We start from the raw sequence: 18,090 nt of genomic DNA on the forward strand, positions 1-18,090 counted from the left end.
AATTTTTTGACGTCAGAGGTTGCATCTCTTTATATGAGGCTGTCCCTTTCCCTCCCAGCCCTCCATTTATTTCTTTGTCTCTGCTTTCTTGTAAAGAAAAATAAAATGCATTTTAAATATAAAGTTTTCTGTTATGTAAAATTTAATGCGTAAACAATTTGAAGCTTAGAAACTTTAAGGAGAATCTTTCATAGGCAAGAATTGAATTTGTCATTAATCACCATGTCATTCCAAACCTGTAAAGACCTTCGTTCATCTTCGTAACACTAAGATATTTTTGATGAATTCTGAGAGCTTTCTGACCCTGCATAGAGAGCAATGTAACTGAAATGTTCCCAGACCCAGAAACAAAGCAAGGAAATTGTTCAAATAGTCCATCTGACATCAGTGGCCCAATCGTAATTTTATGAAGATACAAGAATACTTTGTGCACGAAGTAAAATAACTTTATTCAACAATTGTTCACCATCCTCTGCCAATATGGAGAGAACCACGATGCATGCTCTTGAATTTAATCAAAAATACCTTAATTTGTGTTTTGAAGATGAACCAAAGGCCTTGCAGGTTTGGAACGACATGAGGGTGAGTAATTAAGAGTTTTCATTTTTGGGTGAGCCATCCCTTTAAGCTATTGGAAAGAGTCAATGAAACAGAAATAAAAAGGATTTATTACTGTATACCATTTATGTATATTAACTAACCCACAAGTGGATTTGTTTTCAATATGTTTAAAATACACATGGAATCAAAAACTCATATGCATTGGATTGAAAGCGTCGGCTACCAAGTCTGAACTCTTATCAAGACTAAAATGGACAAACATGTCAGGGAATTTAGACTAAATTGCCTCCACAAAGTGGCAGTAACTACCATCTGAAACAAGAGTCATTCCTTAAGTCTTCTGCAAAAGTTACATGTTTTACAAACATCTGCAAAATCCAAGTTGTAAGGAAAAAAGCAAGCACAATATAAATAGTGGAACAATTAGCGTATACATTTCTAGTGACAGAATTCCCAGTGTATGATGTAGAGCACCATGATATAACAAAATTCAGTCATAATTCTCAGTTATTTAAGCCATTCTTAACATCACTCAATTCGACTGAATCATGCTGCTGTCATCAAACATATTCCAGATTCGTAAGATACGACCTTGACAGTATAAAATGCACAGGTCAATCAGAAATCGACGGTAATAGAGCCTGTCATCGATTAAATGTTACACATAATACAGGACCCTTGTTCTCCAGCCCTTCAACAAGCATTTGGCATTAATGCCAAAGCTAATGCTAATCTAGTCACTTTTTGCATCTACTGTTATATCCCAGATTCCAGTTAATCATTCACAGCATCTGCAGATTTCTGACTGTTATCAAGACATTGGTGCAAGTGAAGTTAATAAAGGATGGAGGGACTAGTGAAGTTGGCATATGATGCAGTGTCGCCGTGCCCAACATTTGGTGGTTAGTCTTGGCAAACCCTAAACGTAACAATGAGGAAGAAATGTTCAGTAGTACTTATAAATTAAACTGAATGACAACTCTTCAATGCAAGGCAAAGCAGAGCAATATAAATGTTGTAATGCAGGCAAATAGAAAGATGCATTATTTTACTTCAATACTTTACATGTGTGTGTCTACTACATCCCTATAAGGACACTGACTGCAAACAAATAACAACAGTGCAATTTAACATGCAAACATCCCAGAATAATGGGAATAGAACATACTAAACGTTCCCATTAAAATAAGTAGATAAAAAAAAAAAAAAGCATACAAGTGGTAGTGACTTTCCTTATGACAAAAAACACTTATTTTCTCAGTATGTCATCAGACAACAGGACTAAACAATCATCCCAAGGCGCATTCAGCAATCACAACATGGATTTTAAGAACCCGAAAATAATTAAATAAAACATACATGCGCACACACACACTCCCTGTGAACATTTAAAAGAATTCGAACCCGAATCCACATTAATGAAGTGAGTTTTTAACCGACGCAGCCTGAAGAAAGAACTTAGCAGGCTGATTTTTACTGGAGTAAATAATCTGCACTTCTTCATTTCTTCCACAGGAACAAAGAACTGCAATGCCACTTTGTCACACAGTCATGGTGTGTTTGCTTTGCTACACTTAGGTTTGTACATGAATTGCTAGTCATAACAGGAGGAGACAGTGTTATCCACATTTTTTCACATTCTCACAACAGCAGTAGTTATAATCATAGATTCACACTGGAATATGACATACGGTGTATTAGTGTGTGAGGAACGCACAAAAATGAAATCGAAACATTCTTTTAAAAAAGTCAGTCCATTTTGGACGAAAGTGGTGAAATAAAAACAATAAAATCAAAATGCCTGTCACAGTTCAATTGTCATTCCTGCCAAAAAAAAGAGAAAAAAGAACTCAACAACAGTAGGTCCAAGGAGGGAGGTTGTGCTGAAATCAGCGGTTGGGAACTTTGATGTTGGAGTAAAGGAAAAGGGCTGGGATGGACTCAACCTCAGTAGTTTCGTCTAAGATGGTGAGGTAGGCCTCGTCACAACTTTTATAAGGTTCAAAAAAGGGCTAAAACTGGCAGGCTGCTTTTGGCTTAAGTCTTTATTCGCTTGTGCGTCTCTACAGGGATCTGCAGCATCCCGCTTCTTTCATATCTTAACGTCTTCTTGGACGCTGAGTTGCGAGAGAGTCTTCTTAATCCGCAGAGCCGTAAGCCGCGCCGCTCCGTTGGCATACCAACACTCCCGCATGATCTTCCCCATCACTCTCAGCGCCTGTGTAGAGAAAACCCAAATAAAACTGAATTTTCCAGCCTCTCTCACAAGTATGCTTGCGAATAACAGCTGAATTTAATTAAAAGGCTGTATTTTCACATTAAAAAAAAAATCTCAGATGGCACGCCTGAAGCATATTGCACTCAAAAATGGCGTTTCAAATTGGCAAGCATGTTTGTGGTGAATGCTGCACCATTATTTGTGTTGTTTTTCTCTTACTGTGGTCTACTGTTATCATCAGTTCCACATGTACCAGTCCTGAAAGTCATGGATTGACTGAATAAACTGTGGTTCGTCACTGAAAATGTCAAAGTCGGAGGGTCAAGGGCAAAATAAGCTGTAAAGATAAACAGTGGGAGTTTTTACCTCGTAGCTCTGCCACCAGTTGGGCACATTGGGCCGTAGTCTCTGATCACACACCACCTTCCGCATCTCTTCTATAGAGGGGTCAGAGGGCACCAGATCATAGTAGGGAAGCTGGTAATCTTCATGGATGCCTGAGAAGATGGTAAAATGTGAGTTGATGGCTTCAAGTTTATTGCTGAATGGCACAATGCAACTTTTTTTTTTTTCATATGTTATTCAAGATTTAGTTTTATTGCTCGTGTGTAGCAAAATAAATCAGCATTCACAGTCCCATGGGGAAATATTACAGCTGCAACCAAATATTCAGGATTGGGAGTTGGAGGCGGGGCTGACAATTCTACCCTCTTATAATTTTCTACTCTAGGCCTCATCATATATAACTGCATTTAAACCTGTAAACATATACATTATTACATAGTAAACAATTTAAAGCCTAATAATTGTATTTAAAAAAAAAAAAAAAAAAACTAAAATATTCATACAGCAAATTAGGGCTATACAAATTGGCCAAAAATGATTACATAACCATGATTAAAAATAAATATTTAATCATTTTTACAGGAATTCCTGCTAATAAGCTAATATATGAAATGTGATTAAAAGATGGTGATGCTTTTTTCCAGTTTTGTCAGTAATTTTCAGCAAGTATTTACAAGAAGTCTCTTATACTCACCGAGCTGTTTTTATTTGATCAAAATACAGTAAAAATAGTAATATTGTGAAATATTATTGTAATTTAAAATAACTTCTTCCAGTTTAATACACAGAATTTATTTGAGCGTCACATGATCCTGCAGAAATTATTCTAATATTCTGATTTAATGCTGAATAAATGGTACGGAGACAACACCTAAAAATATGGCTCTACAGTCAGTGAAAGCAGTGATATTAATCACATTTTCTAAGAGACCGTGGGTGGAAGATAATTTAAGCTCCTTTTTCCTCACCTCCAGCATTACACCGTCGTGCAATCTCCCAGTACACCAGTCCCAAAGCATAGATATCAGCACACTTGAAAGAATCAAAATGCTTCATGTTGATCGTTTCATCTAGTACCTCTGGGGCCATATATCTAAAAGGCAGAATAAATTCACATCAGGTAATGCAGTTTTCATAGTTACCTTTATAGTTAAACTTATATGAAGCAACTGTTAACTGAATGTAGTAGCAGTGCCTGGCAATAGATGTACCTTTTGGTGCCAACCCTCTGATTAGGTGCAATGTCTATAGTATCAGTGATGGACTCATGCCGTACAGCGAGCCCCAGATCTGCTATGGCACAAGTACCGTTCTTTTTCACCAGGATGTTTTTAGATTTGAGGTCACGATGTGCAATGCCTGGTTTCCCTGTGGAAGGAGACCATCGTGATTGAGTTTGGTTTAGTGATTTTACAGTTCAGATTTAGAGGCTGACATGTCAGACGGATTCATTCATAATTACCCTGTGTTCCCAGGATCTCCATGTGCAGATGTGCCAAGCCGCTGGCCGCTGAGAGTGCTAACTTAATCATCCCCTCGATTGTGACGGAGTAGTGGTTGAGATAGTCAAATAATGAGCCATGTTCATGATAGTCTGACACCAGCCACAGCTGTGTCCATGTGCCATTGTCTAAGAAACAGACACAAATATTCAAAGAGATTTAGAATATTTTAAACTATATTAACATTAAAATTTTAAAAATGAAACGTTTAAACAAATTTTATTATATGTAATATAACTGGATGGATGGATAAACAAATAATTATTTTAAATATTTTTTTAACTACACAATAAATCTATTTAATTATATGTAATATAGATAAATAATTACATGTTTAAACAATCTATCAATGTGATTATATGTAAGATGGATAGATAGATAGATACTTAGATTCTTTAGACTCCCTACCTTTATTATCAGCAGCAATGAAACCCAAGATGTTCTCATGACGGAGCATGATGGTCTGGTAAATCTCAGCCTCACGGAACCAGGAGCGTTCCTCTCTGGATGAGAAGATCTTCACAGCCACATCCCCTCCTCTCCATCTCCCCCTCCATACTTCCCCAAAGCGACCTTTACCTATAATTTCCTGCAGTACAATTGTCCTGGCCACTGTTCGCTGAACAAACAAGGGCAGACCTGAAATGAGAAAACTCATTAGCACACATACAAAACACTACACGCATACAGGAGGAGGATAGATCCTTACCAGATCCTGAACCGGAAGTGGACAGATCAAAAATGAGATCCTGTAAGGTCTTGTCTTTGGCCAAGTACAGATGATCACAGGACGGATCCTCAACGTCGAGACGCTGCCGATGGTTGTAGTTGCGCTGGTGGTGCTGGAAAACTAGCACTCCCACGATAAGCAGCAAGCAAAAGAGGAAGACTGGGCCTGCTATCACTGCCACCAGCTCTACAGGACCCCAACTGTCCTCTTTACCTTCTATAATCCCTGAAAAAGATGAGAAAAATGCACTTTACAGGTTGGACCTAGAGGGATGGACCAATATTAAAATTCTGTTCATGGTTAATATTAAAACTCTACACTATTTTGTATAAATAAATTGAAAAAGAAACAATAAAAATTAGAAGTAATACTTTTAAATGCCATGTTTGAAATTAGGCATCACATTATAATGTACAGTATGAAAATCATTTATTTTAAATAGAAATATTTTGTAATATTATACTTCATCCTTAAATGTAATATGTGACCCTGGACCACAAAACCAGTCATCATAAGTTGCACGGGTATATTTGAGGCAATAGCCAACAATCGTAAGGGTCAAAATTATTATGATTTTTTTTAAATGCCAAAAATCATTAGAATATTAAGTAAAAATCACGTTTCATGAGGATATTTTGTAAATTTCCTACGGTAAATATATCAAAACTTAAATTTTTATTAGTAATATGCATTGCCAAGAACTTAATTTGGGCACCTTTAAAGGCAACTTTCTCAATATTTAGATTTTTTTCCACCCTCAGATTCTAGATTTTCAAATAGTTGTACCTAACAAAAAATTAATCAATGCAAAGCTTATTTATTCAGCTGTCAGTTGATGTATAAATCTCAGTTTTAAAAAGTTGATCCTTATGACTGGTTTTGTGATCCAGTTTTCAGGGTCACATATTTAAATAATAAAAAAAAAAAAGGAAATAAACAAACTTTAGAACACTAGTGTATTTGGCCTGTACTCCTACCGCTGGGAATCTGGAGGCTGATGCTGTTGCAGAAGTCAGTATAACAGCAGTGTGTGTTGAACAGGCCTTTGGCACTCAAGCAGTAGATGGGCTGTCCAGGTGGTACCAGGCTGACACGGGGGATGCAGATCCGAACTTGCTGTTCCTCCTGACCTTTAATGTGGGACGTAGAGGCCATGCAGGCCCCATCAGTCTCACAGACATAACCGCTGCTCTCACAGGCAGTGCAATTACACTTAAGAGCTAGACAGAGGAAGAGAGAGAAGAACGATTAAAATATGACGCTAAATAACTGCAATGTGTCTTCATCTTAATCCCAGATTATAAATGAGGATGTATTCACGTGAATGCTTTAAATCAACTGTGCTAACTCAAAATATCCACCAGAGGGCAAGAAAGACCAATATCAGGACATAAAGAATCACTGAGTAAGGTAACTCGGGCCAGAGGCACTGCATGCAGAGTTCAGTTCGCTACCAAACTGCATAACATGAAACTAAATCCGCCACTGCAGATGAACCAAAACAGACTGTGTATAGCAGAAGCTGGCATGGGACGGCCTGATTCGGACCCCACTGCAGCACCTTTATATCAGCAAAACACTTTCACAGACTATTGCGTTATTGCAGTCATAGAACTCAGCTTGCAATAAATAATGAGCAAGATGATTAGATTTGACACGCAAGATGTAGGATCAACAGTGCATTCAAATCCAACTGAATGTACATTTTTATTATACTAAAAACACTTAGGCAATGTCTTAAAATGGTTAATTTTTTATTAAAATAATCTTGAACAAAGGGGGGCTTTGGAGTCAAGATGGTCTATATTTTAATTTGCCCTTTTATTGTCTAATCTGGACCAGATGAGTAAGAATATAGGCTACTCTGTTCACTAAAATATATAAAAAATAAAAATGGTTTATCTTCTATTGGCAAGGTCGTTGTTAGACTTTGGATTTGATACATGAAGGAAATTACACTTTTGTTTACCGACCAACTTGGCAAGGTTAACATCAGATGCTGGAAAACTGAAAAGATCGAAAACCGCTGGGTATGTTTACATGCACTAATTTCCATCAATTGGAATACATCTAATCTGATTTAAGATTTTAAACCTTGGTGACATACCTAAAAAGAAATCTTCTGACATTCATGTCAGAAGAGTTTAGCAAATAATTTGTAAATATTCAGGTTTCATCCACCGACTATTTCAAAAATAGTCAAGAAAAAATTACTGTGGAAGTACCATGGAACAGATGGTAAGACTTTTTAAGAACCTTGGAGTATAAATGCACTATAATAATAAAGTACAAAATGAAAAGACTTCCATAGTAACACCTTAAAAAAAACATGGTAACATCACGGTGCCATTTTGTTGCCTAACCTTAAAAGCCTGAGGACATAAACTATATCATTAATCTTCAGGGGCATTCGAATGGCCCAGTGATGGACGACCATCTCGCCTTTTGTAACTTTTTTTAGACCTGCCATCACCATTGTGTATTTTTGTGTCTCTTTACCAGATCAGACAAACTCAGACAGGATGCGATGACGGCTGGTACACAGACTGCCGAGGGTGACCGAGGTCATGACACGAGGGGTGGCGTTCATACTTCACCGGAGCCCTCGATTTTATCCGAGCTGCATACAATGGCAGACCACTCAAGACAAATTGTAGTGGTTTTAAAATAACAGGACTTCAGACGCTTGACTGCTGATCACAACAGGGCCCACCAAGGGACAAAAAGTGCTTTAATGCCCAGACTTTTCTGGGCTTTCCTGTCAAGAACGTTCTATTCTAATCCTCTCTTCTCATGTTAACGCTTTTCTTTTGCCTTTCCCACATGTTCAGGCTTCTGTTTTTACTTTGTAGTCCTACCGTCACTCATCTCACTCCACACACACTTAATTGATCTGACTCACTACGCTTCCTCCCACAGTTTTTCGCATACAGGTTTATTGCACAACTCATGACATGAAAGTGGCAGAACCACACCTTCCTGAACAAGTGTCAACTTCGCTTTTTCACCGTATGTATATGTGTGTGTGTGTGTGTGTGTGTGTGGGGGGGGGGGGGGTGTATGTGTCAAGTGTCATAGAGCAAGAGAGGGAGTGTGAGAGATTGTTTGTGTACTCTTTATAAATCTTATAAAGGCTGTGATCTAACAGACTATGAAGCGCACTGCCAGTAACCGTTAGTGGAGCGGATCCAAGTCAACTGAAGTTCACATGCACAAGGAATTTCCTGCAGATTACACGGAGGTAACCAGGCCCTGATAGCGAGAGAAAAACAACCCGGTGCCATAATAACCCTCTAATGGAGCACACACGATATCATTAAATCACCGGGCAGCAAATAGAATGACCGTAATTGCCTCATAGTCTCTTTCTAAAGAGGTCTGAGAAAATGCAATGTAGATATCACATTAATCATAATCAGAATAACTATACTTACAGCTGAAGTGTGTAATTTTATGGTTAAAACGCTTAAAGGAATATTCCGGTTTCAGTACAAGTTGCTCAAGCAACAGAACTAGAGGCATAATGTTGATAAGCACAAACATTTATTTCTACTTGTCCCTCCTTTTGTTTAAAAAAAAAAAAAAAGGGAAATTCTGGGTTGCAGTGAGGCACTTAGAATTGAAGTGAACACGGCCAATCCTTCAACATTAACATACAATAGTAAAGCCACAAGATGTAAACAATGTGTATTAACATGATTTTAGTGTGGAAAAAAAACACTTACTACTAACCGTTTTAGTGTAAAATGATATTCAGTTTGATACTATTTCACGGTCATGAAAACAATGCCTAAAATCACAGTAAAAACGGCTAGAACTTCATAGCTCAAATATCACAAGTTTTAACAGAAGATTAATTGTAAGTGATTTTATATTATAAAAAGTATCACATTCACATTGTTTTGAAAAAAAACAACAACAACAACAACAACAACAAGAGGGACAACATTTAAGCAACTAATGTAATATGCAGAGACAACCAAGTAACCATTTGTACACTGATTTAGCCAACAGGTTACAAAAAAAAAAAAAAAGTTCATTAGTTGCAAAACTGTTCTGTTTGAGCATCCTGACCAGTCTGACAAAGTTAAACTGACTCAACTAATGGTGTGATGTTGGGGCAGGGCTATCCGTTTTGTCGACCAATGAAAGATGAGGGGCGCGTTCGTGAATACCTGTTTAAAAAAACAATCATTATTTTCACAGTTCTGCATGGTGAACGAAATTATACAGTTCTTTTTTTAAAGTCTCCATCAAACAATAAGGATTCCAGAGACGTCACAACTGTACAACACACTGGTTTTATGTCAGTCAAACAGCTCATGAAATCACAGTTATGGAATCACAAAGCCTCTTCAAGTCAACCATTATATGCATGTATAATGTGTACTTGTACTTCATATTCCAACATGTTTTCCATATAACTGAGAAAAAACAAACTCAGCATGACATTTCTTCTCCATGATGTAGAGTCATGATATCAACATGCCAATAAGTTGTGACAATATACTACACTAAATTATATCAGAGGACACTATACGACAATATGTGTGAAATTGTGTACTTTAAGATACGGTGTATTTACTGAAATCTTTGGTGTTGTAAAAGTCAGCATGAAGTGTACCTTAGCTATTTTTTTGTTAAAGATCTTAATATGAACGATTCCTCTAGGTGTATACATTTAAATCTTTCACCTCATAATTTTTTATGAAAGTGTCATAACTCAATCTTCTGGTGAAAATGACAGACTTCTCTTTGGTGACGCATTTAGGACTTCTCAAATCATTGAGTCTGCTTAACCCTGCTCCTCCCCACGTCTCAACACCAAATGGATAGAACCAGTTCCCAGCCCTACAACTTTTATTTTGTAATAATCTGTTACAATCGGATGTCTGTCACAACACAGAAGAAAAGCTATGTTGCTACTTTCATTGCGACGATCCACAAGGAGCATTTTTTGATATCTTACAATTAAACTTTTTAAAAAATTATAGCTATGCCTGTTTCCATCTTAATGTAAAAAATTTGACAAAGCCACATTGTGAGCTATTAAGGCATAATCCTGAGATTTTTTTACTGTATTTATTGTGACTTTAACTTATTAAACTAAACCTTCCACAACCACCAAATCCCTTATGCTACAGAAACCCAACACTTTTTCCACTCCAATTCCTACAATACAGTCTGTGAAACTTCAAAAAGACCAATCAAAGTTTATGCAAAGCTAGTCGACAACACTGTGTGCGTGGCTCCAAACCTGCGGCGAGGGAACGCAAGCAGTTCAGGCCAGGCAGGGTCTTGTATGCGCATAATTGGTGGCCTTACACTGGCTCTTTGTGTGGAGATTAAGAGGACATGAGGAGGGATTGGGCAGGCTGTATCTGGACAAAGGATGGGAGTGGGTTGTGCGATGGAGGATGGGGGAGTTACTGTTAGAGTGGCTGGGGGTAGGGGAGTCCCCTGACATGCTTTTAAGAGCTGCCGGTGAAAAAGATATGCCAGGACAGAGCACAGAGAGGTAACAGAGGGCGATTTACAGAACCCCCAGCTGTGACGGGATTTCGGCCGAGAGACTAGCTGCGACAGACCTTAAAAGCCTAGTCTAGACTTGGCTTAACCCAACAGAGAAGGGGGAATTCAGTAAAGGACAACATCAAAATCTTACTGCTAGTGTGAAGTTCCTATCATTCCATTCTTGTTCAGACAGGAAATGAAAACCTTTGCGGGAAGATGTGAATGAAATCGTTGCCATTAACAGTGTGCTTGGCTGATCAGACCGGGTCTCATGGGAAGTCTTTAGTCAACGATGAAGCCGCAAACAACTTCACATTACCGGCACTGTGACTAAAGCCTTCACTATGGAACACAAGTTTCACAACCTCTCCTTCAGGAGAACCAGCTTTCCATGGTGGGGTCAAAGTGAGGATTAAGAGCTCACAGGGTTTGTGGTTTAAACACTCAGAGGCAAATATTGCCCCCTGCAACACAAGCAGTCCTCTCATATCTATTACAAATGGACGGCCAGAGCGGTGGAGGTATTATCTCTTGCTTCACCTCCTCTGGATAATGAAAGCCCATCATCCTCCTCTTCTAGCAGGATGCCAGGGGCTACTGAGAGCGGGCAGACTGAGAGAGTGCAGTTACCCAAGATGCATAGAGCTGAAATGAGATCCATTGAGCACCCAGACAGGGAGCTGATTAAGACATGCCGACGCCACCAGACAGAGCGCACACACACACACACAGACATGCACTCTAAAACACACGTCGAACTACACTCAAAATCAATGCAGTGAAAGGAAGGGGAGCTTCTTCAGAACCCTCATGGTCAAATTACTCATCTGGTCCAGAGGCATGAATCTCTCTTTCCCCCCTGAAAACATTCAGAGTTTTTTCTCTTTTAAAGGGCAGCAGGCTCAAACCATTTCATGCGACAAAAAAATAGAGTTCTTTCTGCCAAGTATAAGAGGTGCATTAGTTTTAAATAGAATAGAAATCAGTAAAACATTAATATTAATACAATTTAAAATAACTATTTTCAATTTGTATTCATTTTAAAATGTAATTTATTTTTCAGTGTCACATGATCCTTCAGAAATCACTCTAATATGCTGATGCTCAAGAGTCATTTCTTATTGTTATGAAAGTTGAAAACAGTTGTGCAGCTTAATATTTTTATGAAAACTTATAAAAAATTTCCAGGATTCTTTGATAAATAAAATATTTCAAAGGAACAGCATTTATTTGAAATTTAAATCTTTTGTAATAGAAATGTCTTTTCACTCGAAAATGAACATTCTTAAAAGGTCACATTGCTTTTACAGTTTTTAATGGAACTTGATAGTTGAGCTGGGTAACGATACTTCAAAAATTTCTGATGGAAATATAATGCTATATGAGTTTGGAAAGACACGAGGGTGAGTAAACAATAATAAAATTATACCTTTAAGCTTATTACAATACAAAATGACCCTTATTTTTAAGAAAATAAAAGATGAAAGATAATGATTTTAGTACTAAGGGGAAAAAAGTCAATGAAATGTACTATTTCTAAACATGCACTATAATGTAGGTCACACAAAGGTCTGTCTCTCAATGTAATTTGTACTGCCTGCCGGCCATTCGGGTCATTAGCAAGGTCATTAATGAAGCGGAGACCAGCTTCAGTCAGCTATGACCGTGGACTCAACCCCAGCAGCCGGCCTCCCCAGACACATACTCGCACGCACACACACTCCCCATGAACCCACATATCTTTCTTTGCTACACTTTCCGTTCTCTGATCTTATATACAAGCACACACATGCAAAATAAGGCTTACTGTGCTCCCTTTCATTTCCATAACAGCACTCTCAAAGCACCTGGAGCCCTCCTGCAATACAGGCTCCTTCCTGCCTTCACAAAAGTTCAGAGACTCTGAGGTTCAGAACATCTATAATATAATTGTATGCATTAATAAACATCTAAAAATTAAAAATGAATTTATAGAAAATTAAAGTAAGTTTGTTTCTTCGTCATAACAGATTTGGAGAAATGTAGCTTTACATCACCCTCACCAGTGGATCCTCTGCAGTGAATGGGTGCCGTCAGAATGAGAGTCCAAACAGCTGATAAAAACGACACAATAATCCACAAGTAATACACGCAACTTCAGTCCATCAGTTAACGCAGTGAAAAAGTCCATCCCCTGTTGTCCTGTCACATCAAAATCCACCGTATTTATTTAGAACTGTTCTGGACTGTTTCTGATCAAAATGCTTGATCTGTGCATATTTCTCTCCTGATTCAGACAAGACAAATTTTCATTGAAGAATATGGACTGATAAATTGAGTCTTTATTTGTGGATTATTTGTGAATTATTGTGATGTTTTTGGCATCGGCACCCATTCCCTGCAGAGGATCCATTGGTGAGCAAGTGATGAAATGCTAAATTTCTCAAAATCTGTTCTGATGAAGAAACTCATCAACATCTTGGATGACCTGAGAGTGAGTAAATTCAGAAAACTTTCACTCTGGGTGACCTATTCCTTTAGCTCACTTTTTCCACTTTGCGGCTGTTGTTATGAGAAGTGGAACAAATTAATGGTCATTTCTTGTAAGCAAGTGAGTCACTCATAAAATGTAAGTTTGAATGGGCTATTGTGTCATTCCTAAAGAGTTTTTCACCAAACGTAAATGTAGGAGAGCAGGGACTTAATGCTTCAGTCTAGTCTGTGTGTGAAGGGAAAAGAAAAATGCACAAGAGAATGAAAGATGATGAAAGCGACGCACCCTGCCTCACGGCTGTCTGCCTAGCTCACAGTGCCCATATCACATTGCTGTTGTTTTCTCACACAGGCCTGCGAGAAGCGTCACACGGACATCTAGAAGCTCGAAGACTCACGACAAGCCAGTTTATAAAAAAAAAAAACGAACAAAAAAAAAAAAACAGCATGCTTACTGAGAATCTAGGCAGTCAAACTGCAAGTCCAGAGCCTTGAAACACTGAAAGATTGCTTGGTTTCAGCAGCACTTCGATGGAATTATTACCATAAGATGGTTGGAGTCGCCAATCTGTTTCATTTCCACTAGTATGCGTCCAACTACCGGCAGCTGTGCAAACCCATCACTAGCAGCCCAAAGGCGCCTCTCGCGCTACCACCCGCTCACTGTAGAGTGTGACATTGAGCTGACCCAGTCAGACGTACTACAGGTGGGATCTGTCTGTTTAGCATTTCCTATCAACTTCTATTAGAGCATTTGGCAGCATTTTGTGCAATGGGAGCGATGCTTCTCAGAAAAAGATGAGTCACCAATTAGATCACAGATTGCTGAACTTTCTCAAATTGTCGATGAAAATGGCCCCGGCTGTGTTACATTTCACTACACAGTCTTCAGTGATATGTCTGGGGCACAGCGAGTTGCAATGGGGAAAAATGTAATTTAAAATTTTAAAGAGCAAAAAATCCACACTCATTAGTATTCTAGTTGATCACACAACAAAAACGTGGCCCAGTTTGACTTCTCAAAATGATCTGAACAACATCACACTGATTTGCACAGTTCTGTCCATCCAGAAAATCTCACTAGTGTTTCCAAGCATAAACTGTTAACGTGCTGTGCCATGCAACCACAGACATGTTTATTTGTGCTGGGGATGTAACCACCATCAGTTTGGCCAAACAAAAGAAAGGCAGACTCCCTTGACAGGCCACTGAATAGGGCTCATTGCCCACATTTCCATTACAAAGAACCAGACTCCAAATCTGACTTGAGTCTGAACTTGCTGAATGACCAGCTTCCCATCGTACTCTACAACAAATATGTACTTGCCAGGGGTTATAAAACACAAAATTAGTTTTCTAGAACTAGTAAAATATGTGAATAAATTAAGAAATTGGCAATATTTTAGGCCTTATGGCTTGGCAATAGCAATGGGGTCAATGAGGACGGTTTTCGCCAGTCGAAATGCACAATGCTGATTAAAGTTAAGAAACATCACCAGACTGTTTTGTAAACAGGGTATACCACAGCAAACGATGTACGGTCAACAATATTTATGATATAATCTAACATGCAACTACAAACAAGGCTTGTCATTTTTAAATGAATCATTGGAATTCATGTTGAGTTGCATTACATGTCACAACTAGTAATGGGAAGTTTGACTCATTTCAGTGAATCGGAATTCTTTCAAACTATTTTCTGAACTTAAGTTGTCTTTGTTATTAAATCGGTATAAAATTAAAAATCAGAAACTTGTCAGTCATCAAGAATGGATGGAAGTAAAGAATCCAAGTAAAAAAAATATCCAAGGATTTACTAACTTATATAACTTAATACATTTTCATTAACATTATTTTTATTACTTGAAGTAAAATAAATAAATAAAAATCAGAGATCAAATAAAATACAAAAATGATTCTGTGATTAATTTGCCGAATCGCTTTAAGAACATTTTTTTCTAAATCGAATAGCCTACCTATCATTTTACATATTTACATCATAAAGTGACACTCTAGTGTGGTATTACGTGCTGCACAAACATTCGGCTCGTTTTTCGTTTAGGAATCGAAAATTTCCGAAAGAGACGGTTCCCGGTTCGATTCAACGAGTCAGTGAGTTTGGAACTCGAGAAGCGGTCGATCCTGTTCGCGAACAAATCCTTAAGACCAGTGTGAATGTGAACCGGTTCGACCGATTAATTGAAAAGATTCGAATCAGAAGCGCGATTAATTCAAGAATAGGAGGACATGGCTCGTCACAGCGTGCAAACCACCGGTGAAGGTTGGCGTTGCAAGTTTATTAATGTAAGTTTTGCAACATCTGACGTCAGTTTTATGAAGTCATGTGAAATACTGGAGGTTTGAGCAAACATGCAACAATTTACAGTAATATTTTATAACGTTAGCTGCTTAACGTAACGTAGCCTAAGCTTAAATGCATGCATTTTATTTGTAAGGGACAGCAGGCCTGTATGGAAACAGACAAATATATATATATATATATATATATATATATATATATATATATATATATATATATATATATATATATATATATATATATATATATAAATAAATGTATTTGGCTATACTTAAAAAAAGGGACAGCGAGCAACGCGGTTAAAACCTAACCTAATAGACGAACCTCAAAAATGATACATACAAACATCAATTATGTGCCGCGAATGAAGCGCAAATCAAAGTACAACACTAGTTATATATGAATAAGAAATGCTTTACGGTACAGATGACTGGTTCTGGTTTACAAACCCCAGACACAGCGCCATGATGAGCGCCAGGCTGCCCCGTCCAGCACAGCCACACACCAGCAGCCTTATCAAATAAATAAATAAATACACACAGAGAAAGGTGACACACACACAAACACCCGACTCACCATCGCCGACCGCTATTAATCCACACAGCGCGAGCAGCGCTACAGCAGTTCGTCGTGGAAGCATGACTGCAAGATTCCCATCTCTTAGCATTAATGCATTCGATGTGTGTGATATTGACAAGCGAGCGAGACTTCCAACACAACCACACACCGCCTGCCAGACTCGGCTAGACAATAGTGGGTTAAAGGGGTGTGACTACTTTTTAAAGGGGAGGGCTCCACGCCTGGGCTCCTTTGTTGTGGTGAAATGTCTCTTTACAAGGACTCGTTTGTGAATTGGCCCGATGGTCTGTCTGTAGTTGAGGTCTCGTCAGGTTTGTTTTTATTTATTCTGTGTCATATGTTCCAGAAATTTAGCTTGTAGCTTTAACATGGACGAATTAAGGCAAGCGACACTGATTATTGAGCACTGGGACAAAACAGTTTACAAATCAGGAAAAAACAACAACAAAGTTTATAAATGAAGGAATTATTTTGGGCTAATCTGTTCAGATGTATCAACACATTCATTTTTTTTTCTTACAAAAAGTGTGTTTTTCCTGGTCTTTCATTCAAAATGTGGGTAAATGCTGGTAGATGCCAAAAAGGTTTTATGAATATGAATATATTAGAGTAAAAAAAAAGCAATATAATATAAATAATCTTGAAGTCATTTCAATAAATGATTGATTGAGAATATAGAACAGTTTAAACAGATTTTTTATTTATCTGATGTTGTTGATAAAACAGCCATATTTGTGATATCACACATTTATTAAACGCAGCAATTTTATTTTCATATTTATTAATTTTTATTTAAAAATGTAATACAAATATTTATATTAAATTTAAAAAGTGTTGCAATTGGAAGAAAATTAAAATGAATAAAATCATGTTTAAAAACTAGAATGTCTCATGTTTCAAGAATCAGTGATGAGTAAATCATAAAATGTGCTGTACACTTATATTCATTATTACAGAATCGTTTGTTTAATGGGAGAATTTTTTTTTATTTTTAATGAGAATATTTTAAGGTCTGACGTGTATGAAAGCAGTGACACATTTGCAGCTTTTGGATCACGTCTTAGTAGTGATCCAGCAGGAGGTGTTCACTATTCTCCAGACTCTCAGCATTAATAGTTTGACTCTGGAGCCAAAGTTACCTTTGTGAGCTGGACCCACATTGTGCGATGTGTGTGATCCAAAGGAGCTTACAGAACCCCTGTGAGCAACACCAAAACATTCAGGACTCCCACAAAAATCACAGCATGTGTTAAGCTTAAGAGACCTCATAACAAATCACTGATTACAAAAAATTAGTTCTTGACTTCTAGTATGAAAAAGGAAACTGCGTCTTTAGGGAAACAAGTCAAACATATTCCTATAGGAGTGCTTTGGCTTCTGCCAGGACCTCAGGATGTTTACTTCCTCTAAATAGCAGGGCAGAGGAGAACTTGAGATTTTAATTTGGAGGAATAAAGAGACATTTGATGCACTCAGTATTTGTCCTCTTAATGGTCACATGACACGAGGAGACTCTCGGTTAGTGCATTAAGCTGTATGGGTACACAAAGAATGATGTACAAGACCTAATTTAATTACACTGAAATTCCTTTCAAGTCGCTCTCAACGCAAAGGTCAAACACAAAGCGTTTAGAGTTGCGGCCTGCAGTCTTAAACCTCTATTGTTACCATTAACCTCTTTGCCTTTGCTATACTGCATACTAATCTGGCCCCTGGCTGTCTATTGTCTATAAAGTAGGGTCATATCTTTCAATTATCAATCCACATATTTCAGCAGGGCGTTCATATCCGAGTTTTCCAAACAAAGGCATGTGGAATGGGTCCGCTCTGTGTAAAATGTCACAGCTGA

At 37.9% G+C, this 18,090-nt stretch overlaps 1 protein-coding gene across 1 annotated transcript; it reads right to left on the reverse strand.

The window, feature by feature from the left end:
- Window positions 1-429: 429 nt before the first annotated feature.
- Window positions 430-16,403, reverse strand: LOC306860556 (activin receptor type-1B-like). Its single transcript, XM_079402301.1, has 9 exons — window positions 16,239-16,403; window positions 6,334-6,576; window positions 5,336-5,581; window positions 5,035-5,265; window positions 4,587-4,754; window positions 4,336-4,492; window positions 4,093-4,217; window positions 3,146-3,276; window positions 430-2,779 (listed from the first exon to the last, which is right to left on the reverse strand). The coding sequence occupies exons 1-9, from the start codon at window positions 16,327-16,329 to the stop codon at window positions 2,654-2,656; spliced, it is 1,518 nt and encodes a 505-aa protein (XP_079258427.1). The 5' UTR covers window positions 16,330-16,403; the 3' UTR covers window positions 430-2,653.
- Between the last annotated feature and the right edge of the window lie 1,687 nt (window positions 16,404-18,090).

This window comes from Barbus barbus (genome assembly GCF_936440315.1).
Source record: "Barbus barbus genome assembly, chromosome: 41".
Taxonomy (NCBI): Eukaryota; Metazoa; Chordata; class Actinopteri; order Cypriniformes; family Cyprinidae; genus Barbus; species Barbus barbus.

What these genes read in the sequence shown, in the direction of transcription:
- LOC306860556 (XM_079402301.1), bottom strand. Translation starts at nt 16,329, where the DNA reads ATGCTAAGAGATGGGAATCTTGCAGTCATGCTTCCACGACGAACTGCT. An exon ending in GGAGATCCTGGGAACACAGG is followed by an intron (nt 4,493 to 4,586) that starts GTAATTATGAAT and finishes CTCCTTCCACAG; the next exon opens with GGAAACCAGGCATTGCACAT. An exon ending in CAGAGGGTTGGCACCAAAAG is followed by an intron (nt 4,218 to 4,335) that starts GTACATCTATTG and finishes TCTGCCTTTTAG; the next exon opens with ATATATGGCCCCAGAGGTAC.